Genomic DNA, 26,206 nt, shown 5'->3' with positions numbered 1-26,206 from the left:
TAATATGTTTTCAACCTGTAATATTTTCGACCTGTAATTTATTTTCGACGATATTATTTCAGCCATCAGTAAGACAATATATATACTAATATAATACCATTATAATATCCAAAATTATATATATACATCATTACAACATCAATAATATTATAGTTCAAATCGACACAAATCCTACATGAAAAAGCGCTTAATATAAAATTGACACAAATCCTCTTTTATTTCTTCTAACTTAAGTCTCGGGTACCCAGCAGCACGGAATTCGTCAAGGTACTACAAAACAAAAACATAATATGAATGATACATTTAGTTAAATGTAATAAATTATATGAAATTATCTTAAGTTATAAATTCATACCGTGAGCGGAATCTCTAATTGATTTGCCTGAAGGATTTCTTTCATAAACCTCAATACAAAGTATCCGCAATCGTAACTGTTTCGCTGTTGCGGACACTACATAGAAAAACAAATAAGATTCTATAGTTGTCTTGTTTTATCAAGTAGCATAAATATATTATAAGCAAAATTGTGAAAAATAATGTACCTGCACTTGGATCCAAGTAATGTTGTTAGATTTAGTTCGGGATACCTGTGCGTCCCGTTGACTTCGGAACACTTGTATTGATCTAATTAACAAATATATAAAAGCATATGTTTAGATCAATCCCACAAATAAGTAAATATATAAATATACACGAATATATATTTAGAACGATCCCACTTACAAATCAACGATGTCCTTCATAGCCGGATAATTGGTCCATTCACCATTTACCGAATTCAGATAATACACGACTTCCCTTATAGGGTTGATAGCAAGCAGCAACCAGTGTGCTCTATAAATTAAAACAATAGGTTATATGAAAATTTTGCTATACACAAAAGAAACAGAGATTAGATGAACAAAGAATGAGAAACTAACCCTACTGGTCGGGTATTATACGCCCAAAGATGCAGACTTTCTGTATTGCCGGTGGACATGAATCTATCGACTAAGCGCTGTCTAACTGATTCCGGTTCTGAAGCAATTGCCATTCCGCTGCAATGGGCGGAAGACACGAAACGGAATCTGTTAGACAATGGATTCCCGCGCAACACTCTGTCATACAACAACCTTAAATAAAAACATAATAAACATTAGATTATTTTCATTGAAATGTGTAAATAAATTATATTGTGGGACTAATTAAATAATATATCGGATGAGTGAATATTACCGGATGTATGAGTGCATGTTAGTGACGCCTAGTTGATCATGCCTAAAAATCTCCTCCAAGTCATCAATTGTAATAAGTGACTTGAATTCAATACCGAAGACACTTTCATCCATATCGATTTCACGTAAAGCACCATCCTTCATATCGGACATATCAACCATTGTTGCGAGCGTCGACCGGTATCGAGGCACAAAAGCACCGCCTTTTTTTCCCGCTGGCTTCGGAGGACCAGTGGGTGGTACGGTACGAACTTGCTGCGTCACTTGTTGTGACTCCCGAGCGGATGCCTAAAAATCATATAAGTTAGGTAAAATATAAAATCATGCAGATTTAGATTCAGATTAATTATTAACACTTTAAATGTACCTCTTTTAGTGATGCAACGGACTCCTCCTCCTGTAAAATCCCTTTACCCTTAATTGCGGGTTTTATAGGAGCAGTCTAAAATTAAAATGTAAAAAATAATTAATAAACGGTTTAGAATTGACATTCGAAAACTAAATGATTGATAATCGTTTTCAATATACCTCATCACTAATGGTAATGAGCTCCGAGGGCCATGCAACAAATGATCCTATTGCATCTCGCAGCAATGTTGTCTCTGAGACCATGTCAGGTACCGGTAGCATCGCATCATGATCTACTACAACATCCACCGATACTTTCAGGTGTCCATCCGGGAGCGGTCTATGGTGAAGTAAATCTCCCAAAGTGTTGTGCACTTTTCCCTTGCCAACTAGTCGATAATTCGGTTCCGATAAGTATAGTTGGCAAGATGAAATGCCCTAAACCAATAGTAAATATAAAGTCATTATCATTAATAAAATAGAACAATTTAAAAGGTAAAAAAGTTATAATTACCTCGGGAAATTTCCTTTGATAGTTGATACTAGCCTTATCACTAGTTTCTTTCACCGATGAAGTGTTGCACTTTGCTCTCATATACACACCTCTTTATCTCTTTGCAATTCAGAGACTTGTGCTTGCAATTCCTGCAACTTTTGCAACACTTCTTCATTGGTAGGATTTCTTCTCCTAGGACTCTTGTAAAAAGAGGTTGGAGTCACACCATGACCCTTACCCCTCACCCGACCGGGATACTCAGGAGCATCTAGTGCTCTACTAAGTACGCTCCCCTCATCGGTGGATGCCGATTGCGACAAGGTCTCCTGTAATTCATTTACATTAAAAATCCATTTATATATTAAAAAACATTTGATTTAATTAAAGACACAGTATTATACTTACACATTCAGTAAAAACTCTCTGAACTTCGGGATCGACAACTTGATTCTTGCCCACACGAGCTTCCCTCCACAACACATGTACAGGAAGTGAGGTTTCCTCACTTTTAGTCTCCTCTAACTATGCATTGACACAAATGATAAAATCGTCAAATAAAACACATTTAGACAATTAATTAAAATGCATTTCTATTTACTTACAAGTTTATCCTCTAAGCGTGCATATCCCATACGCCCTTTTTTGTATGGATACGCGGGTTTGGATGCTCTCGCGCTATTCGTGGCACTCCTTTTCCGAAAATCTTCATCTCTTTGATTTACAAACTCAGTCCAATCTTTTTCACCAATGAAGATCTCATACTTTTTTGGCCGTCCCGGTGCCTCTTCAAGAAAGTTTCCATCTTTATCCTTAAGATAGGTGTTTGTCAAAAAAGCTTTCCACCCTCTATATCTTTTGCCGGCCAAACTAAGTATGTAGCGTCTACGATCATCTGGTATCTCAAAAGTCCTCTGTAAAAAAACATACGCATAGTGTGTTAGTATAAGTAATTTAAACAATTTATCGTCAAGATAATAACAACAATTAGCCATATATGATATATACCTGAAGCTCGTCCCAAATCGCTTTTTTTTTTCGCATCCAACTCTTCGCTTTTCAGATTCCATTTAGCTGTGGAGACCGGAATATGCATACGAACAAGTGTACCAATATAGCTTGTCAACTTTGCAGAATTAGGACCAATTGCTTGTTTATCAGAATTCCAATCCAAACGGTATACTAATCCTTGGTCTCTATGTCGAACGATTCCCTTCATAATGGTGATGCCTCGTGCAACTTCTTTTGCTTCAGTATCAGGTGGAGCATTTGTATCCGTGGCATCTCTTTCTTGAGCATCTCTTTCTTGTGAGTTTTCTTGTGAGTTTTCTTTAGGAGCATCTCCATCCGGAGCCATTGAACCTGTATCAAACAAACTAAAGCACATTAGTACACTATTAATAAGCTAACAATCTATACAAGTCAAATGGAAGTCAAACCATGCATGTACAAGTGTATCGGAAACGAAATCGGTACAAATCAAAATAAGCGTCAAAAAAGAAAGTTCTCGGAATTGAACGAAATTTACATGGCTATGGTAAAACGTCCCCACGGACTCAAAAATAAAGTCGGTTTTCCGAAATTCAGACCCTAAGCCCGACTTTTGATTACGGGCAGAAGCAAAACCGATAAAAAAACAGTCCCGAAATGTAAAGATAAGTGCATGAGCAGCTCCAGAATCGTCAAAATAGTATAGTTACATGTAAAGAAGTCGACAAACGGATACATGGTTCAAAAGTTATGTACAAAACGAGAATATGCACCAAAATTGAATAAGTACTATACTATTGATTAAAACAATCGGTACAAATTGAACAAAACAAATTAGTCGGAATATGTATACTATTACCTTTATCACTAACGTCTCTTTCTTTTCTTGGTAGGATTGTGTTCTACGCGTCTCTTAACAACGCGGACGGTTGGATTGATCCAAATACCCTCATTATGATCATTTCTAGTACAAGATTCATTCTCATTTTGATCGTTTCTTGTACAAGATTCAATGCCAACACCAATATCACCTTGATCTTCAATGTTTTCATCAACTATTTTGTTAGATAAAAGCACTATAGACCATTTCGTACTTGTCGGATCATTGACATAGAACACTTGTTTAGCTTGAGAGGCTAGAATGAAAGGCTCATCTTTGTACCCTACCCTATTGAGATCCACTTGCAAAAATCCTGACTTATCCATTCGTATGCCACTATTATTTTCAACCCACTTGCAACCAAATACAGGAATCTGAAACTTCGCGTAATCAAACACCAAAATACGCTCGATAACCCCAAAATATGACAAATTTGCAAATTTCGGATTTAAGTCATTCGCACTTGATATGTGCATTGCTTCAGCTACCAAGGTAACACCACTATTTTGCATAGTACTTTTATCATCCTGTTCTTTGGTATAAAATGTGTATCCATTAATAGCGTATGCGCTATAAGAAAGCACAATTACAGTTGGACCATAGGCTAAACATCTCAACCTTTCTGTTACTGAAGCAGGATCTGAACGATACTTTGAATAAATATGATCCCTAAACCACGGTATGAAACTTCGATTGTGCTCTCGTACTATCCAGTTCTCATTTCTATTTGGATTTAAATCTCGGAGAACAACCTTGTGCATTTCAACATACGACTCAACCTCAATCTCATTGTGCAGAACATACAAGTGCGCTTGATCCCGTTCGACCATTGATACTGTCACAACTTTATTTCCAATTAGCCTTTTTCCTTCTTTTTTTTCGACAATATGAGATTTGGGGAGTCCAATTGATTGAACATTTGACAGATATTCAGTACAAAACTCAACCGCTTCTTCAACAACGTATCGTTCGGCAATACAACCCTCCGGTCGACTTCTGTTTTTCACGTACCCTTTTAATATTTTCATATAACGTTCAGCAGGGTACATCCATCTCATATAAGCTGGTCCGCACAATTGTGTCTCTTTCACAAGATGAACGACTAGATGAACCATTATGTCAAAAAACGAGGGAGGAAAATACATTTCAAGATCACATAAAGTAACAACTATCTCTTTTTGCAATGTTGGTAAGATCGCGGGATCGACCACCTTACTGCAAATTGACCTGAAGAAGAAACACAGCTTAGTTATTGCGCTTCTTACTTTTTCTGGCAGAATAGAACGTATACCTATTGGTAAAAAATGTTCCATTATAACATGACAATCATGCGTCTTCAAACTCTTTAACTTGAGGTCTTTCATGGACACAAGTCTTCTAATATCTGAAGAGTAGCCTTCTGGAACTTTAACTTCACTGAGGAACTTACACAATGTTTTCTTCTCCTTTCTAGATAGAGTGTAAACAGCAGGTGGCAGATATGTTCGTCTTCCTTTCGTCACGGGTCCCAATTCAGTTCTCATCCCCATGTTTACCATGTCCTTCCTTATGTTAAGGCCATCCTTAGACTTTCCTTGTATATTGAGTAATGTACTTATGACGCTGTCAAATACATTTTTTTCAATATGCATAACATCCAGGAAATGTCTTACGTACAACGACTTCCAATATGGAAGTTCAAAAAAAATGGACTTCTTCTTCCACCCACCATTGACAAGTGAATGTGCAAAAGGCTTGCCAAACTGAGTGCTCACATCTTTCACCTTTTCAAAAATGTGATCACCTGACAAAAAAGGCGGGGCTGTACCATGTTCGGCCTTTCCGTTGAATGCTTTTCTCCACCCACGGTAGTGATGATTAGAATTTAAGAATCTACGATGGCCGAGAAAGACATTCTTCTGACAAAGCTCCAATCGTGTCGTATCGGTTTCATCTTCACAAACGGGACACGCCTTTTGACCTTTATTGCTCTACCCGGATAGATTTCCGTATGCTGGAAAATCATTAATTGTTCCAAACAACATCGCCCTCAAGTTGAAACTTTCCTTCCTATACCCATCGTAAACCTCCACACCGTTGTCCCACAAAAACTTTAAATCTTCGATTAACGGTGCCAAGTATACGTCTATGTCATTCCCTGGTTGTTTAGGCCCAGAAATTAGCATAGATAACATCATGTACTTACGCTTCATACATAGCCACGGAGGTAGGTTATAGATCATAAGAATCACAGGCCATGTGCTATGCGAGATACTTTGAATACCATGCGGGTTCATTCCATCAGTAGACAATGACAACCGAAGGTTTCTTGCTTCTTTTCCAAATTCAGGATAATCAGTATCAACTTTCATCCATTGTGGTGAGTCTGCCGGATGTCGCAACTTTCCATCAATAATTCTTTCATCTGCATGCCAAGTCAAGTGTCTTGAATCGGCCTCACTACGATACATGCGTCTAAATCTCGGAATTATAGGAAAATACCATAAGACTTTAGCAGGAGACAACTTTTTCTTATATCGAGGGGCACCACATTTAGGACACTCATTCAACGCTGCATACTCGTTTCGAAACAAAACGCAATCGTTTGGACATGCATGTATCTTATCATAGCTCATGCCAATAGAGGACAACATCTTTTTGGCTTCATACGTTCGATTGGGAAGAACATTATCCTCTGGTAGCATATCTTTCATAAGGGCTAATAACTCTGTGAAACTTTTATCCGACCATCCATTGTCCGCCTTTAAGTTGTACAACTTTAACACCGCAGACAATCTTGTGAATTTTGAACAACCATCATACAACGGTTTCTCTGCATCGCTTACCAACCTCTCAAACATTTTGGGACAATCCGCAAGATCTTCTTCAAACATATACAAATAAATAACAACAGACTCCCGACTATCCGGTGTTACGTATCAGAGCAACCGACGAGACCAACTAGAGAACTACCTCATCCAAAAGATTCCCAAAGCGGCTAATCTGCAGGATGCCACTCAAGCATCAAATCAGCAGAAGGGTGAGAATATAATTTATAATGAAGAAGCATGATAAATATTGTAATGCCAACAAGTATCATCAAGAATCATACAACAAAGTAATCCACTAAGTCAACCACAATCAATATATAAGTAATGCGACACATGAATGATAACATAGATTATAAAGACAGACAATGATGAATGAGACTCAACTATGCATATGCATGTGGTACCCAAATCCGAAGTAAACTCCTCCTTGTCATTATGACAAATACACCTTGCCGAGCATTATGATGGGACTTCTTTCCCTCAGGAAAATACACCGTTGTCGAGCAGTAAGCTACGACAAACCGTCATCGAGCATTTATCCCCCACTGATGACCTCTTGCCACACGGGCAAATACACATTTACCGAGCATTAAGCTCCCACTGGTAAAAATTTCCAATTCAGGCCACCTGTTAATAGCATTCCGCCATTAACGTATTGAAATGTTATGCTGTGCAAATATATGACTCTATTACATGACAACAACATCATCAACAATATAACACGGTCACATACTCACGTTACACCGTTTATATTCTATCCAAAAAGATACATCACCAATTAACAACATCGTTATCAATTATATCACACCATAATTACTACACAGACGTTCATAAGCACACAACACACATTCACCGTCAAAACATACTGGCCACATCGGCATAGATGAACGTATAACACACATATACACATCAAATTAATATTGGTCATCGGCCCACAACTTCATCAATACCTCAATAACAACAGTTACTTGCCATAAGGCCACATATCATGTTAACAACAAACAACCAAACATCGTCACATATCAAGAATGAACACTCATTAATACATAACACATACGAACATGATTTCATATTAATCCACACATCAACAACAATTACAACCAAGCACTATGATTATTTACCAATCGTATCGCACATATAAACAATTATGTGTTTTCATCAACAACACCTCATAACCAATTAATCACAAGCTAACCAAGCCTATACCATCATATAGAACATCCAACTAGCTTCCTAACGCTTCGAACGACGTATAAAACGGAGTTACGGATCAAAAGTTACAAGGTTTCAAAGTTTCGGAAAAACAAAAAATGTTGTTGGCCGCTTGAGCTCCGCTCAGCGGACCCTGCCAGAAGCGAGCCAACGAAAACTCCACTCAGCGGACCTGCGAAAATCCAGAAAAAACCAGCACGAACCAGAATTGTTCAAATCCCCTTATACCCACCAAAACCACTCTAAAACACCATTATAACACCAATACAACACATACATACTATAGAAACAACCTAACATCAAACTTTTCATGGTTGATTCATTAATCTTTCTCAAAACCTAACTTTTTCTTCAAACTCAATCAAGCCATGGAAATGGGAAAGAAAATGGAAACTCATCAAACACACACAACAAAGATATCATTTAATCATCATACAATCATTCTCAAACAAGCCTAGATCAATCAAAGACCACACAAGAAAGTTATGGAAATGGAACAAGAAGAACAAGAACAAGAACAAAAACAAGACTATAAGAATCATACATTCAAGATAAATTAGATTCACCCCCTTACCTTGGTTTGATTCTTCATCTTCTCCAAAACCCCCTTCTTCACTTTCTCTCCATCTTTGCTCTTCTTCTTTCTCTCTTCCTTTTCTTTCTCTCTTCTTTCTTTCCTTATATTCTTTTCTATCTTCCCCCTACTTCTCCAAAATATCTCAACAAAATATCTACTTTACGGTCTAAACTCAATTGCTCAGAAAAACCCCAAAACGCAAAATATTACCTTAATAATATTTCCAGTACCAAAAATATGAAAACCTTCAATTAAATATTAGTCCGCCATCCCGAACTAATACCGACTGAAACGACTTAAAATGGTAAAATTCCAATAAACGTCACAAACGTCCAAATTAAGCATATACTTATTTTTCTGGGCGTTACAACTCTCCCCCACTTAGAACATTTCCGTCCTCGGAAATATCCCAAACGCAAACAAACCTGGATACGCTCTCACCTCCGACTAACCAACTATCAAGCCACGAAAGCAACGACACAATCAGCACCAACAACGAATCACTCTAGCTAAAAGCAAAACAACCAAAACACAACAACGACAACGAGATGCAATGCCCATACAATGCACTCATCGACTAACACCAAAACACAAGAAATAACCAAGACACAACCAACAAGAACAAGAACAAGATGCAATGCCCACACAATGCACTAGTCAACCAAACTGCAACCAGATTGTTACCATCATCAAAGGCAATACACCCCTAATCCCCCATCAAAGGAATTAGCTACATGCACTCGAATCATCACCATGGAAACGAGACACCATCCTAGATAAGGACATAAAGTTCCACGACATATACAACTTCTGAACAGCCTCAAAAAAATTAGAATACCAACATCCCAGTCGCACAACATCCAAACAACCATGCAAAGACATAGCAGTCAAACATATAACCAAAACATCTGGTGGTCTTATCATTCCTACCATGTCCACTGTCCAAATTTGAACTCTAAAAATTCATACACACACATCCGAATCGCGTCATTTCACGCTTCCTATGTGCACTCTTGTCATACCCCAAAATTTGCCCATACTATTTCTCCTATTCAAATTCAAATCAAGGTACAAAGCTCAAAGACACCCTCTCCTAAACAAGAATCAAAGAACTAGGATTTTGTTGTTCTGAGGAAAATCAATGGATCAAAAGCTCCAATACATTTCATATGGTCAATGATATCCCACACTACCTTTATGACAAGCTTCAGGTCTTAATCCAAAAGATTGATCACTCAATTGCTCAGAAAATAAACAGTCGACTGAGTTGACCTAAAAGTCAATTGTGGTCAAAGTACAGTCAAAACTCCTGATTTTTTGTCAACATCCTCGTATTGAAGTATCATTCACCATTTGATCAAGAATTGATCATGGTTCATAAAGGAAAGATCAGAAATCAACAATTCCAAAAGTTTCTAAATTAGGGTTTTCATGGGAGAAAGTCAACTGAACTTTGACCAGCCATAACTCCCACATGGAACATCATAAATTTTCCATCCAAAGCTCATTTTGTAGGAAATTGGATTCTCTATAATTTCGTGTCTCACAAGCCAAGTCTAAAAATGCACCATTTGGGAGATATGAGCCAAAACATTACAGGTCCTTCTAAAGGATCGCGAAAAGTCATATTTTCTCAAAGCTCATAACTTGAACATGGTAAACTTAATTGAGATGAAACCAAAAGGAGGCTTTAGAGGACATGTTGAGCTTTATAAAAAGTCCTGGAGTACCTCCATACAATAAAAACTGAGAGAGCTATGACTTGTTGAAGTTGGTCAATTTTGGAGAAATGCACAAAAGTCAATGTGAGCAAAATGGACTTTTTAGATCAATGGACCTAAAATATGAATTTGAAACATGTCTATAGGCTTTATATGGACCTTTAAACTAATTATTTTATAAGATTTATTTTATTTATTTGAATTTTAATTCATTTAAATATGAGTAAGTCATATAAATATGAAATATTAGTTTTTAATCAAAAGATTCGATTTCCCATCATTTTTAATCAGTCAAAAGAGGTCCATTGATAAAAAGTTATTTATTTCATGATTTTATTTCATTTATATTTGTTTTTATTCATTTAAAATCAATATAAAATCAAATAAAATCATAAATAAATAGGAAGATCATATAATTGATATCCATACATATTGATCGAATATCCAATCCTATAACACGTGAAAAGGGCATGGAGATAGAAGGCAATCCAAAATAGAAGGTTTTTGTGCAAAAATCAAAATAAAATTTCTTTGTGATCAAGGCATATTTTCTTTCCAATATTTCTACCCTAATTGATCACCTATATATACTGCAATTGCCTAAGCACAAGGGTGGACGAATCCTTGCCTTCAAAACACGCCTCCAACTTTCAAAAAGTTCAAGATATTAGGGCACGTCCAAAGATCATTCTCAGTAGTTTTCAGCCACTTTTAATCGTTCCAGTTCCTTCCTGAGGTCCCCAGGGGTTGAACACGATCATTGATCAAGGCCCCAATTGTCCAGAACCTCCCCTCTCATCTTCGCCGGAGGTAAGATGGTGAGATTTCGAATTCATGTATTTATACCTTGTTGATCAATTTAACGTGCATAACTGTGTTCAAGACGTTAAATGGGACAAGTCTAACGTATTATATGCTGTTATACCCCAAAATTTGCCCGCATCTTTTTCAAGAAGAAGACAACAGACTTCTGTCTAAAAATTGGGAGTTTCATATAATCTTGGATTTTATTTCACAAATATCCTGATTTTTATGAATACTCGGTTTTTAGAATTTTTCTTATACGGTATTTTGGTTTGCTGTTGAATTTATTCTTACCCAAACGCCAATTACTGTTTATCACTTCACACACACTGTTTATTTGAGATTTATTTGCAGATAAATAGTACTGACGCAATTGGTACAGAACTAATTTTTTTGCAGGCGCAGAGTCCGGGGATTCAGACTGTACTAGTAACGAGTAAATAATTATTAGTTTTTGTTTCCCACTAATTTTTGTACTATATTCTATTATTTTCAAAATCTTTTCCTTTCTTTTCAAATCTCTTTCTTTCAAAATCAAATCCTAACTTTATTCTATACATCTCTCTTTTCAAACCCTGTCATACACTTTCTTTCAAATCCTACTACCACTCAAATTTTCCTTTTTTGTACGGAATCACTTCATTCCCCAACGTCTCTATCCTTCTTTTCACTCTATAAATACCTCTCATTTTTTCCATAAATTCTCACATCAAATTTCAACTCATTTCTCAAATTTCTACCTCATATTTGTTTTCTCTTCTTCCCTGGCAAAAATGGCGAAGTGGATGGATACGTGTTTTCTTATGGTCATCACCGTCTTGGTGGTGATCATGTCCTTTTTCTGTTTGCATAGTCCTGAAAAATGCGGACCTGGGTTGCTTACACTCCCAATCATCTATATGTTGTTATTTATAGCATGGGTTTTTAATCGTCATTTTTAAAGTTTGTCGTATCTTTCATTTTCAAATAATGTACCGTTTATTTGTCGTACTGTTCATTATATTATGTAATATTTGTACTGTCAGTATTAAATGTCGTACTATCTATCGTACTATAGTTTAATTATCCAGATAATATTTTGTGTGTTTTCTGCCTGTTAAATATATATTTTTCTGCGCATTAAATATTTTTCAAGGTTATTATCGGTAATTTCGTTCGCGTACAGTATATTTTATTTATTTATTATATTTGTGTTTTTCTAACAACTCATGTAAATAAGTTTTCACCATTAACATAACAAAAAACAAAAAGAAAAAAATTAACTTTAACTGTTGAATTTTCACTTTAACTGTTACGTTAATACCCGGACAGCCAGTTGACAGTCAAACCCGCTGACAACACGATTCTCCGTGTTTAGCACCATCAATCAAATCAATCTTTTGCATTTCAAAATTCCAAGATTTTTGTTCTAGAAGTCTTCTGATAATCACATGATCAGCAAAGACTCAGCACTGCACAAAAATCAGGTACGCTTAACTGTCTCCTACACAAACAGTCCTTAACTAGGGTTTTTGTTTTTTTTCAGGAGAACAAGTTTTTTGAGACCTCAAATGGATTTCATGGACCTCCATATGTCTCAAAGTACCACCATACAAATTTTCAAACTTCAATTCGCTCAGACGCACAGTCAGCAGCTCAAACAGTCAACAGACGACCAGTTTGACCGAAAAGTCAACAGACAGTCAAAAATGAAATTTTTTGTCAACATCCATATTTTGTCAAAAGATTCATCATTTGATCATTGGTTGATCATAATTCATCAAGGAAAGATCAAAAATCAACAAAACCCTAAGTTTCAAAATTAGGGTTTTCTTCTAAAAAGTCAACTGAACTTTGACCGGCCATAACTCTCTCCTCGTTCATTCAAAAAATTCCAACCAAAGCTTGTTTTGAAGGAAATTCAATTATCTTTCAAATTCAATTGATCCCATGGTCATTGGATTCACCATTTGAAAAATATGAGCTCAGACATTACAGGTCATTTTCAAAGTCAACAAAAAGTGGTTTTTTGTCAAAGGCCTTAACATCAAGATAACTTCTCCAAATGAAAAAAAGTTTCCAAATTGGCTTGTAGAGGACATCTTGAGGTTTCTAAAAAGTACAAGAACTCCTTCATATGATCAAAATTGAGGGATTTATGCCTTGTTGAAGTTGGCTAATTTTTGGGAAAATGCATGAAACCAACATTGATCAAAAATGTTTTTTTTCCAAAAGGGGCCAAGTTTCCATGATCCAAACATGATTCTAACAATGTTAAGGGCCTCCCACGACCAACCTAAGGCCCATAACATTTTTATTTCTTTTTTGGTTTAATTTTATTACATTTAAAATGAAATTAAAAAGAAATGATGCAAGATCATTATCCAAAGCTTTGTCTCTTGTTTGAGTCATCAAGATAGCTTATTTTCTGCAACAAAGAGAAGTACATAGCAGGCCTAGAGCAAGAGGGTGAAGAAAATTCAAAGCCATGGCCAAAGAATTCAAACTTTTTAATATTAAAGAATTCAAAGATTCAAAGATCATCAATGCTTCTTAGCTTAAGTTTGAAGCTCATTCATTGCTTATAAATAAAGTAGCATGCTTCAGCAAAAAAAGGAGACACGAATTGATAGCCATTCCTATGCTTGTACCATGCTTGTAACAACTTGAAAATTTCAAAGAAATTCAAATTTCGAATTCTGAGTTTAAGCCATTTTCAATACAAAATAAACACTCAAACACAATCATTACACTTCACTGAACCTATCCAGATCAATTGCAAGTCTTGAAACCTCAAGAACACGCCCCTACAGCTCACGGTTTTCTCAAACATAAATCTACCAAAATATAATCATACATGCATATTTAGCAAGATGTAATCGCATATTTATGTTTGGTTTGAAGCTCTGGTCGTTTCTGGAGCTTTAATTGAGTTTTAATGGACGTTTGAAGCGTATGCCATTTTAGGGTTTCATGAGCTTGAAATGGGATTTTTCGCTAGAGGCAAAATTAGACAAAACTAATGGCATATTTGAACTCAGTGGATCGAGGCTAGTTGATTTCATAGGTCGCAAATTTTTTTTGCATGAGTTTACCCCTATTCGCTATTTTGCAGGTTTGAGACTCACTTATTACAGCGTTGTTTTTACAAAAGCGCTGTTAAAAGTGGTGGCGAGAGGTTGAAGATGATGAGGTGTCCTCACCTGAGTGGCCAGGGCGCGCGCGCGTTTTAATTTAAATTTTCTCTGATTCAGTGCTTTGCAAGTGATACACGTGCCATGCTCCTTCGCTTCAGTGGCCATCAGATCATGCCAGTCCCTCAATCCAACGCCCCAGACACGCTAGTCCATGATATGGACTTACCAGCTAGCCACACATGATCCAGATTTAATATATTTTTTACATTTTTCTATTTTATTTATTTTTCTTTGCAAAATTAATTTAAAATAGTTTTAAAAATCAGAAAAATATACAAAAAATAGTTGATAAAATATTGTTTTAATTTTTGACACAAAAATATTTTATTTTTTTAATAATTAAAATATTTTGTTTAATTAATCAATATATATTCAAATATTTCAGTTTAAATATTTCTAAACCATCAAAAAATCAGAAAAAAATATTTTCTTTTTATTAAATTAAGTTTATATATTATAAGCTAATTTTGTACATATTTAGAATATTTTTCTCTTTAAGTTTAATATATGTGTATAATTATTTGCATAATTATATGTTAATTAACTTAATAATTTCAAAAACAATTTCAAAATTCCCAGAAAAATTAGTTTTGTTTTAAAATTAATTAACAAACATTTTGAACATATTTTAGACTTAATTTTTAGGTTTAAATTTTATTTCTCATTTTTCTCATTTAATTAAATTAATCATGCATTAATTCTAATTAAAATCAACCATCTAAAAAAATCAAAAATATTCTCCCTTTATCTTATTGCAATTTAAATTCATAGATAAGTGTATAGGTTGTCAAATTCATGTAAATAGCGTAGTTTACATTTCCCGCACAATCGATGTAATAGCGTAGATTTACTTTCCGCATTTTACATTCCCGCACTTTAAATTCTGTACATATAAAACTGCGTGTATGTCAAAGATAAAAACTGAAGCATTAGATCACTAACTTCAAAGACAAAAATATCTGAATCAGAACACAATCACACTTGCACCTCTTAGGGTAATCCCTCTGTTACTCTTTTCAAAATCAATTCTACTGTTTCAAATGCAAATCCAAACTTTTGTTTACATCCGGTCAAAGGAGAATTTTCTAAAAGAAATGGGAAAGGACCTTATAAACTTAGGGTAGATCTCCTAATTGCTTGCTCAAATCAAATCAAAACAACAAATGTCTCATATATCATTGTTTTTTCAAAACAAAAAACTTTCAAAAAAAGACAACATTTTGTATATATCCAAACAAGGATCATTACGAAATTAAAGATCTTTTTTTCAAAACATCTTTTCGAAAGATAAAACACTTTGTATACATCCACACAAGGATCATTACAAAGTTAATTTACAAGGGTATTTTAAAACCACATACAAGCATTTCAAGGCAAGACAAATGATTCAAACAAGTGAGCTAAGCAATTAAGAGCCCATGGATAACCATGGATACAAAGGGGTGTTAATACCTTCCCTTTGTATAACCTACCCCCGAACCCAAAATCTCTTAAAGGTCTTTTTCTGTTTCTTTTATAAACCTTTCCTTAATTGGATAAAATAAAAGTCGGTGGCGACTCTCTGATTTTCAAAACTCAAAAACAAAAGAAGAGTCAGTTCGTATCTCACGCGAGATTTAAAAAACCGAGGGCGACAGAACTGGCGACTCTGCTGGGGATTTCAAAAACAAAATGTTTTCAAAAGGGGTTACCTTAGAGTGTAGATCACTTCGATGTTTTCAATTGCTTGTCTTGATTGTTCTATTTTTTCAAAGGTTTGTTTGGGTATTTGCTTGTGTGAAAGATTCTAACCCGAATCTCGAGATACCTTAAGTATGTGACAATAGACCAAGGAAACTGTACGGCATGTACCGATACGGTTAATCTGGTGGTCACCGTTAGTGCGACACTTTGGTTTATACTGATATCCCTTGAAAACGATCAAGGAGTATGTTAGGCTTCCGAAATGTCATTAAACACTAATTTGCCTTAGAACCTTTAGTTGAACTTGACTTGTGGCCTATTAAGTGACTAGCTTTGAAATTGATCGAAGTTAGTTATCCTCGAGGAATGTTTTGATCGGTCGTCCGAGTGCCGTATTGAGATGTTGTCTCCAAGGATCATAGAATCCGAATACTATTTTAAGACAGGTTTTAACCAACTCAACTTCAGTGGGGAGGGTATCACCTATTAACCTCATGCAAGCCTTTAAACCTAAGGCTATTGTTTGATTTGTTTGTGTGTGCCACATGTTTGACATCATGACATCATAAGCATCATAAACATATCATTTTCTCACTAATCATTTCAAGGATCAAAGAGTTTACCTTTGTTCTGTTGTTGCAGGTAATGGCTCCCGCTACCAGAGATTATGTCCGAATCAACATTTCAACAGTACCATCTGAACTTAAGGACTTAATATCAGAATTCCCCAAAAATGCTCAATTCACTGAAAAGCACGGTCACCTACTCCATTTGGTTACCTCAAAATTTGAAGAAGACATGATACGGGTCCTGTTCCAGTTCTTTGATCCCGAACATCATTGTTTTACATTCCCTGATTACCAGTTAGTACCCACTTTGGAAGAGTTCTCTGAACTGATTGGGTTACCTGTTCGAGATCAATTACCTTTCACTGGTTTAGAAAAAATTTGAAAACCTGAAATCATTGTTGCTGCCTTACATTTGCGAAAGTCAGAAATCGAGTCCAATTGGGAAACAAAGAGTGGAGTCAAGGGTTTGCTTGCTAAGTTCTTAATGGAAAAGGCTCGATTACTACTAAAAAACAGAAGTTACCTAGCTTTTGAAGAAGTTGTGGCTCTTTTGATTTATGGGTTGGTTTTATTCCCTAATCCCGACCACTTCATAAGTGTACACATTATCAACATCTTCTTAACCCGCAACCCGGTACCTGCTTTGCTGGGAGACATTCTACATTCTTTACACACTCGTACCATGAAAAAACGAGGAACTCTTATGTGCTGTGTACCACTGCTGGCTAGATGATTTACATTACACCTTCCCCGATCAGTGTTGAGAAACGAACAATGGATGCAATGGTCTCGCAGGATTATGTCTTTGTCTCATTCAGATATCCGGTGGAACAACTTCTTTCAAAGAGACGTTACTATCATTGACCATTGTGGAGAGTACCCTAATGTGCCACTCCTTGGCATCAAGGGAGGCATCACTTACAACCCCTCTTTAGCTTTGCGCCAATTTGGATATGCACGAAGAAACGGCCCTCATGACATGATTATCCGTGGCATTGTGTTCGACTACGAAGATGATTCCCAAAGACATCGACGAAGGTTTATACATGCGTGGGGCAGTGTCTACAAAATAGAAAGCAAGACTTTAGGACAATGGAACTCTATTCCCATGGAGCCTTACCTCAAATGGGTGCGGGCTCGTGCTCAGAAGTTCATCATGCCATATCCCGCTATTCTACCTGTAACTATTGAGCCAGAAGTCGAAGGGGACGAACCTCGAGTTGTTCTATATCCGGACATGCCGACTGACCTGGAAGAGCTGCAAAAATCTTGGGTTCAACTAAGAGAAGAAAGAGACACCTTCAAAGCACACTGTCAAGACTATGAGAGGAAAGTGTTGGAGCTCACTAGACAACTCCAGGAAGAACAGCAGATCAACAAATTCCTGGGTGCAAAGAGAAAGCGTCCATGGGAGGCTTGAGGAATCCTTTATTTTCTTTATTTTATTTTGTAAAGAGGCAAAAAAAAAAAAAAAAAAAGAAATAAATTGTTTGACTAATAAATGTTTGTTTCTCTTTTGTTTTAACAAATCTAAATTCTAAGATCCTTGAAAACATTGCATATGCATTTCATTCATAAACATTGCATAACAGGTTCACATAACAGGTGTCTCATCTCCTCGCTGTTTATTTCAGTTAGAAGGGATGGATTCCGAAACAAGCGTCAAGAATCTCGAAGCACAGAACGCCCAAGTTCAGATAGCAATTCTGGAGTTAGCAAAGGGGCAACAAGAACTGAAAGCCTTGATAATCAAGAAGAAAAAGAAGCCCAAAGGATCTGTAGGCTTAAGTCACCTTGCAAGGAAGGTCAAAATCCCAGTCAAGAGGTCCAAAAAGGCGCCGATCCCTGAAATAGTCGGTGAAGGTGATCGAGAAGACAATCACAGCAACCAGGGTTCTGCCAAACCCTCTCTTTCTTCTAACGAAGAAGATTATCATTCCGAAGACGAACAGGGTGATAACAAATACCAGCTGTTGGAAGAACGCATGAAAGCTATGGAGATACAAAAAATACCTGGTTTAGACTTCAATGATCTTGGACTCGTCTCAGATATTGTTATCCCTCCAAAATTCAAAGTTCCTATCTTTGCAAAGTATGATGGAGTCTCTTGCCCAAAGCTACATCTAAGGTCCTATGTGAGGAAGATACTACCTCATACGGCAGATAACAAATTGTGGATTCATTTCTTCCAGGAAAGTCTGTCGGGTACACAACTCGAATGGTACTACCAACTAGAAAGTGCAAAAGTTCACACTTGGGAAGATCTGGCTGCTGCTTTCTACAAACAGTATCAATACAACGCTGATCTTGCACCAACCCGTACTCAACTACGGGGCATGTCTATGGCACCAAAAGAAAGTTTTAAAGGGTATGCACAAAAGTGGAGAGATCTAGCTGGAAGGGTTCAACCACCCTTATCTGATCGCGAGCTGGTCGACATGTTCATGGGTACTTTAACTGGCCCTTTCTACAGTCATTTGCTGGGGAGCTCATCATCAGGTTTCACTGACCTGATATTAACTGGAGAGCGTGTTTAAAGCGGTATTCAAAGTGGAAAAATTCAAATAGGCTCCTCCTCTGGTACTACAAAAAGGCCCATCAGTGGGAGAAATGAAGTCAATACAATGCACAGTCAGAAAAGTCGCAAAAGTGAGCTTCACCAATCTGTAGGGGCTGTTCTGATCTCCGCATCTGCACATCAAAAAGATGAGCCGCCGAAGTATACGCGTCGACCAGATGCACCAAGAAGAAACTTCACCAGAATCAATATGCCAATCTCTCAAGCATTGCAGCACTTGTTAAAAGCAAATCTGATCACATTGAAAGACCCTCCAAAGAATGTCAACATTTCCTCTCCGAGTTATCGCCCCGATGCAACATGTGCATACCATTCTAACTGTCCAGGACATGACGCAGATCACTGCTGGGCCCTGAAAAATAAAATACAAGACATGATAGATGCTGAGGAAATTGAGTTCGATCCTCCAGAGACTCCAAATGTCATCACTGCACCTATGCCAAAGCACGACAAGACCGTTAATGCTATCATAGACACTGTTTACATCTATGATGTGAGAGAATTGTCAACTCTGCTCCTTGAAGTCAAAAGAAAGCTAATCCGAGCTGTTTCTTTCCAGGTTGTGACCCTGATTGCTTTTATTGTGCACACCTACCCAATGGTTGTGAGAATTTGAAAATAGGAATTCAAAAGTGGATGGATCGTCGTATCATTATGTTTGAGAGGCTCCCTTCTATGGACGATTTATGCGAAGTTTTTTCAAATGGGATGAGAATAGAGGACGTCTCAGTGGTTTCTAACATACCATTGAAAATCCCTACCAAAACTCCTTTCAAAATTTCTGCTGCACCCAAAGTGGCATCTGTAATCATCACCAGTTCGGCCCCATTTCCATACTCCTCAGACAAAGCTGTCCGGTTTAGTTATGACACTAATGTTTATGTCCATGGAGTTAAACAAGACACCTTGACTGAAGAGGCCATGAATTTTACTACTCCAACTGTTGATAATATTGTGGGTACTAGTAAGATTACGAGAAGTGGAAGGATCTTTTCACCAGAAATTTCTCCAAATGTTGCTACTAATCCAGTTCAAGTACCAGTTCATAATCAAGATATCAATGCTCGAGGCAAAGAGCCACTAGTTGAACCAGTTCTTGTACCGGTGGAAGTCACTGCTGAAGATCCGTCGAGGCAAGAAATGGAGGAAATATTGAAAATCATCTGCAAAAGTGATTACAATATTGTCGAACAACTGGGGCACACTGCTTCAAAAATCTCAATGCTGTCTTTGCTAAAGTATTCAGAGGCTCATGCCAAGGCCCTGATGAAGTTCCTGAAAGTTGCACATGTACCACGGGAGATTTCAGTCGATCAATTCGAAAATTGTGTTGCCAGTCTAACAGTGAATAACGGTCTCGGTTTCTCTGATGCTGATTTAACCCCTGCTGGGAAAAATCACAATAAAGCCCTGCACATCTCTATTGAATGTAACGGCACTACTCTGTCTCATGTGCTGGTAGACAACGGTTCCTCTTTGAACATGTTACCAAAAGCAGTACTGGAAAAACTTGACTTCAAAGGAGTTGTGTTACAACCAAGCGATGTTGTGGTAAGAGCCTTCGACGGGTCAACAAGAACAGTGTACGGAAAAGTGAAGCTCCCAATCAGGGTGGGCTCTCAGATCTTTGATTCTACCTTTTACGTAATGGAAATTCACCCAGCATATTCCTGTTTACTAGGACGCCCTTGGATACATGGGGCAAACGCTGTAACTTCTACCCTGCATCAGAAGTTAAAGTATCCGGTAAAAGGCAAGGTCGTCACAGTTTATGGCGAAGAAGAATATGTGGTTAGCCACCTGAGTAACTCCAAGTATGTTGAGATGGATGGAGAATTCATCGAAACTCCCTGCCAATCTTTTGAGGTGGTCCCTCCAGATGTCTCTATTGCCAAACATATTTCTGCTACTCCTGCTACAAAAGTAACTCCAACTATGGCTTCTCTCAAAGATGCCAAAGTTGTGATTGAAGAAGGTGGTTGCACAGTATGGGGACAACTCCTTGATGTGCCTTACAAGTTCGATAAGCTAGGTCTGGGCTACGCTGATGGAACTCAAAAGAACGATCAAAGTCCTCGTTCTAGAGGATTAATGTCACATTTCATCAGCCAAGGAGTGAATGCTATTGAAGACGATGGAGTAATCTTGAACCATATTATTCAGCAATATCCAAATGAAGTTCCAGCTGTTTCCATGGAATTTTGGGATACTTTGGGAGAACCAAGCAGCGGGTATGATTTTCTAGTAAAGTACACTGCACCTCAGAGTTCTTTTATTGCCATTGAAGACATCGTCCCAACTGGATGGGGTGATCAGTTTGAAGATTGCAAAAGTTTCACAAGTTCCATTACTGAGCAATACCAAAGCCCACCTAGTCCAAAAGAAGTTTGGGATACTTTGGGAGAACCAAGTGGCAAGTATGACTTTATGGTGAAGTATTCCGCTCCCCTGAGCTCGCAAATCGCTATTGAAGACATCACCCCAACTGGATGGGACAACCATTTCGAAGACAATATGACATTCACAGGCCCTGACGCTCCTGAAGAAGTCTGGGAAACACCAAATAATGAGAATGATTTCCTGATGCAGTACACTGCTCCCCAGAATGCACAAGTCTCCCTCAAAGACATCATCCCAACTGGATGGGACGATCTTATCGGATATCTCTCTCAGCCTACAGAAGTATCTCAGCCTGGGATCTCGTATCCAACAGAGTATCTTGCTCACCCTGAAGGATCAACAACTCATTTCACCACCAAAGAAATCAATGCTGTGGAAGATGAAGAAGACAACTGCAACTGGAGCAGCTGGATATTCCCTATTCATAACAAAGGATTGAACAACTGGGAAGCTGAAGATGTGATCTCCTTTGATCAGGAGTAAATGCAATTTCCTATTTTCGTTGTTTATCTGTGCAAAGATAAAAATGGTTCCTGTACTATCGAACCATGAACTTAAAAGCCAGGTGCCTTGCCCGGAGCACACTGGTCCTTTTTATAAGGGTTTGTCATATCATGATCATGTTCATTCAATAAAATCATGGGACGTTTGCATATTCAAATTCTGTGATCCTTTTTCTTTCTTTACTTTATTCATTTTCAAATAGCTATGTGTTCTTACACACACCCACATAATAAATGCAGATTCACATTCACTCTGGATCCTGTTGATAACGATTCTGCTATTCTGCTAAGCAGAAGCTGCGAAGAAGTAGGCCCGATATGTCCAAAAAGATCAAAGACGAGGTTGAAAAGAATTTCAATGCTGGCTTTCTGAAAGTTGTGAGTTATCCTCCATGGATAGCTAACATAGTGCCTGTACCTAAAAAAGACGGGAAAGTCAGAATGTGTGTAGACTACAGAGATCTGAATCGGGCAAGCCCCAAGGATGATTTCCCTTTACCTCACATCGATGTACTGGTTGACAATACTGCACAATGCAAGGTATTCTCCTTTATGGATGGATTCTCAGGGTACAATCTGTAGCAACCTGCCTAAAAAAATTCAGATTTAGAGCCGCCACCTATTCTGAAGGGCGAATAGGAAACCCTACGCAGATAAGAGATTGAGGGTAAGTTATTATAATCAGGCTGAGGGAAGGTGTTAGGCACCCTCAGCCCTTTCCTAAAGGCTAATGTTCAAAGATTAGGGTTGCATGGCAGGGTTTGTAAAGAAATGTGGCAAACAGAATTATAAGGACATGACTGAGATTTTGAAGAGGGGGACTCGCCTTGTTGCCAAGTGCATACGTACCTCCTTAGGAGGATCAGAGTCTACGTAGTTCGGGAAGGGTTGTACGCCATTTAGAGTTGGAATTTGATTTGATATGTGTTTTTTAGAGGCTTTTTAGTTAGCCTATCGCAGTTTGTTTTGTCTTGTAATTTGAATGGATTATAGAATGATTTTTAGGGTTTGGGCGTACAACCCTGATTTGGCACCATTAACCGCAATGATCAATAGGTTTGATCATCATAGTTAAAAGATTAAGGATTTGCATTGTTACCAATTCAAATCGATTAATTCGATTATCACTAATAACAACTTATTGTATTTTATTACTTTATAAATTGGCGTTTTATATTGTTACCTCTCATAATCGATTAATACGACTACAAATAATAACAAATTAAATTAAACAATATGGCAAGATTAATCACCACAATCAATAAGATGATTGCAGCCATTTAATCGAATTTAGTTGGATTTTATTTTAATTAAAATGGTACTTTAATTATTTTTATTGTTAACCACAGCGATTAATCGATTTAATCGGCGCAAATAACAAATTAAAAATATTTAATAGAAATGTCATATTCTTATTCTATAAATAAAATAATTTTAATATAATTATCAAAACTAATATTTTAATTTCCAGAAAACAAATTAATTAGATTTTTAATAAGTTTTTTTTTTATGAGGTTTTATTCAGTGTGGTAGTTAATAAGGACTATGGTGTGTGGAACCAGCCTGGGGCGTTAGATCTAGGTTGGGGTGAGAATCAAGGGTCAGATTATGAGGGTACATGCTGAGGCTTAAGGCTGTGGACGCATGGGATTACGTGGAAACAAATCCAGAAAAATATATGATGGAGGGAGGGCTCGAACCTGCGACCCTCCACTCCCAGAAGCGCTTACTAACCAACTGAGCTGAACCAGTCACGCGTATAACAAACGCATTCAAAACACAATATATCAAACCAACGCTCATTAAGGGAAACGCGCGCCAAATTTTGAATTGGCGAACCAGGCTGTGACAACTCATCGTCACCTTCCCCAGACCTGCAAAAGACTGCACATATTGCTACGATTTTACTACGAAAACGTTCGTAGCAAACCCCCCCTACGAAAATAGCGAATAGCTCCCTCCCCAATATAAATGTGGCGCACCTGTTCCAAAAGTTTCGTATAGACGGTACGAACTCAATCACGCAATCAATTTAGCCTAATTTTAACTCTAGTAAAAAGCCCTAAATTAAACCCTAAAACCTTCAACCGGTCATCAATGGCAGAACGCGATTAACACGCGCAAATTTCATAAAACCAGTCCAGAAACAACCAATATATTGAGACAAACACGAATGTGCAAATAGATTTCAGTAAGGATGCATATATTGTTCAAATCGAAAGGATTTTCAGAACGACTTACCTGGGCAAATACGAGGTATTTCTGGGGGTGTTGAAGTAGTGCTCCTATCCAAACACGTTCAGAATCAACCAAGGAAGCTTTTAGGACCTTTGAATCTCCTTGATTCCTCTTAATTTGCAAAAATCGACTTTGAGTTTCTTGAAGATTTTTTGCTCTTACCCCTTGCTTCTGATCCGGCTCCTTCCAACCCTTATTCCCTTGGTATATGTTAGGTACTTATAGGCAACGATTTAGGTTAACAAAAACTTCAGAAATCAATCTTGAATCAAATCTTGCAATATTGAGAAAATTGATTTGATTTCTTGATTTTTAAGTTACTAAACTTGGCTTCTTTTGCATCAATTCTTTCCATTTAATTTATGCACGAAAATATGATTATATTTAGTCATAAACTCTGATTGAGAATCACCCAAAATATACCTTCTATCAAATATTTGATTTTTCATTTAATTAAATCATTAAAAATTAATTTTAAATGAAATAAAATTATGTAAAATCAAATAAAATGATATAATTTATGGCATATGTTTTGGATAGCTTGTGGACCAAGTTTGGGTCATAGAATGTAGGCCCATTTGTAAGAATTTCACTTTTGAACCCTCCTTTTTTCACATTTGGTCCCTCAAACTCACCTGACTTTGATCAAGCATATCTCCTTCAATTTTTAAGCTATGAGGGAGATCTAATACTTTTTAGAAACCTCAAGAGGTCCTCTATAAGTCACTTTGGAATATATTTTTCATTTGAAGCTTTTATCTTGACCATATTCTCTTTGGGGAAAAACTGTTTCTGAAGGATGCCTGAAAATGACCTATAACTGTTTTGCTTTGTATCTCTTAAATGAAGCACTTTTGGCCTTGGCTTGTGAGACACAAAGTTGTAGAGAATTCAATTTCCTTCAAAATAGGCTTTGAGTGGGGAATTTCTGAGGTTCCATGTGAAAGTTATGCCCAGTCAAAGTTGGGTTGACTTTCTCCTAAGAAAACCCTAATTTGAACCTTTTTGTATTTGTTCATCTCTGAGTTTCTATTAATGGAATCATGATCAATTCTTGATCAAATGATGGTTATGCACCCCATACTTGATGTTTGCCCAATGATTATGGTTTGAATCATGCCTTGGTTGTGATTGACCTTTCAGTTTGAATCAGTTGACTGTGAATTATCTGAGTCATTTGAATGAGCCATGTCTTGAGATTTGAACTTGCCTTTGTTATGAGAGAAGTATGGGAGGTAAATTTTGGGGTATGACAGCTGCCCCTATTTAATTACCTTGGATTGGGTGACAAGAGAGTGTATAGATCTCGCGTCGTTCCGATCAAAGAGTCATTAAATACTGGAAGGCCCCTAAATTTGCCTTGAGCTTGAGTGTGGATGAAGAGAAATGTCCTGCTAAAGCCTGAGTCTTACATAGCGAGGACCTTTGTTGGTTGTGTAATTGGCTTGCTATGGCCAGCAAGCCTCCGCAGTTTGTGAACCCCCACTTACTATAGTTCTAGTAAGTTTCCGTAGTTTGTGGATCCCTCACTTACTATAGTTCTAGTAAGTTTCCGTAGTTTGTGGATCCCTCACTTACCATAGTGCTGGTAAGCTACTCGCATTTTGTGAACTTCTCACTTACCATAGTGCTGGCAAGCTACTCGCAGTTTGTGTTTCTCACTTACCATAGTGCTGGCAAGCTACTCGCAGTTTGTATCTCTCACTTACCATAGTTCTGGTAAGCTACTCGCAGTTTGTATCTCTCACTTACCATAGTGCTGGTAAGCTACTCGCGGTTCGTATCTCTCACTTACCATAGTGCTGGTAAGCTACTCGCAGTTCGTACCTCTCACTTACCATAGTGCTGGTAAGCTACTCGCAGTTCGTATCTCTCACTTACCATAGTGCTGGTAAGCTACTCGCAGTTTGTATCTCTCACTTACCATAGTGCTGGTAAGCTACTCGCAGTTTGTATCTCTCACTTACCATAGTGCTGGTAAGCTACTCGCAGTTTATATCTCAATAGGAT

The 26,206-nt window shown here is 37.3% G+C and overlaps 2 protein-coding genes and 1 long non-coding RNA gene across 3 annotated transcripts; all 3 read right to left on the bottom strand.

Annotated features, from left to right (window-relative positions):
• On the bottom strand, positions 1-624 carry LOC131605851 (uncharacterized). The gene is made up of 3 exons (XR_009284696.1): positions 543-624; positions 356-451; positions 1-270 (listed from the first exon to the last, which is right to left on the bottom strand). It is a non-coding gene; the product is annotated as an uncharacterized LOC131605851 (long non-coding RNA).
• Positions 625-671: 47 nt separating this feature from the next.
• Positions 672-1,956, bottom strand: LOC131605844 (uncharacterized). Its single transcript, XM_058878152.1, has 5 exons — positions 1,743-1,956; positions 1,582-1,656; positions 1,216-1,502; positions 921-1,112; positions 672-834 (listed from the first exon to the last, which is right to left on the bottom strand). Exons 1-5 carry the CDS (start codon positions 1,842-1,844, stop codon positions 720-722), a joined length of 771 nt encoding a protein of 256 aa, XP_058734135.1. The 5' UTR covers positions 1,845-1,956; the 3' UTR covers positions 672-719.
• A 717-nt stretch (positions 1,957-2,673) lies between these two features.
• LOC131605837 (uncharacterized) lies at positions 2,674-3,538 on the bottom strand. The gene is made up of 2 exons (XM_058878147.1): positions 3,064-3,538; positions 2,674-2,969 (listed from the first exon to the last, which is right to left on the bottom strand). The coding sequence occupies exons 1-2, from the start codon at positions 3,440-3,442 to the stop codon at positions 2,959-2,961; spliced, it is 390 nt and encodes a 129-aa protein (XP_058734130.1). The 5' UTR covers positions 3,443-3,538; the 3' UTR covers positions 2,674-2,958.
• Between the last annotated feature and the right edge of the window lie 22,668 nt (positions 3,539-26,206).

The sequence above is a fragment of the Vicia villosa genome, linkage group LG1, assembly GCF_029867415.1.
Source record: "Vicia villosa cultivar HV-30 ecotype Madison, WI linkage group LG1, Vvil1.0, whole genome shotgun sequence".
Classification (NCBI taxonomy): Eukaryota; Viridiplantae; Streptophyta; class Magnoliopsida; order Fabales; family Fabaceae; genus Vicia; species Vicia villosa.
Note: the sequence above shows the minus strand (reverse complement) of the source record. Positions and strands in the feature narration are given on the sequence as shown.

Coding starts and splice junctions, on each gene's coding strand:
- LOC131605844 (XM_058878152.1), bottom strand. CDS start 1,844: ATGCTACCGGTACCTGACATGGTCTCAGAGACAACATTGCTGCGAGAT. Junction 1,657..1,742: donor TCATTACCATTAGTGATGAG/GTATATTGAAAA, acceptor TTTTAATTTTAG/ACTGCTCCTATAAAACCCGC. Junction 835..920: donor TATAATACCCGACCAGTAGG/GTTAGTTTCTCA, acceptor TTTAATTTATAG/AGCACACTGGTTGCTGCTTG.
- LOC131605837 (XM_058878147.1), bottom strand. CDS start 3,442: ATGTGCTTTAGTTTGTTTGATACAGGTTCAATGGCTCCGGATGGAGAT.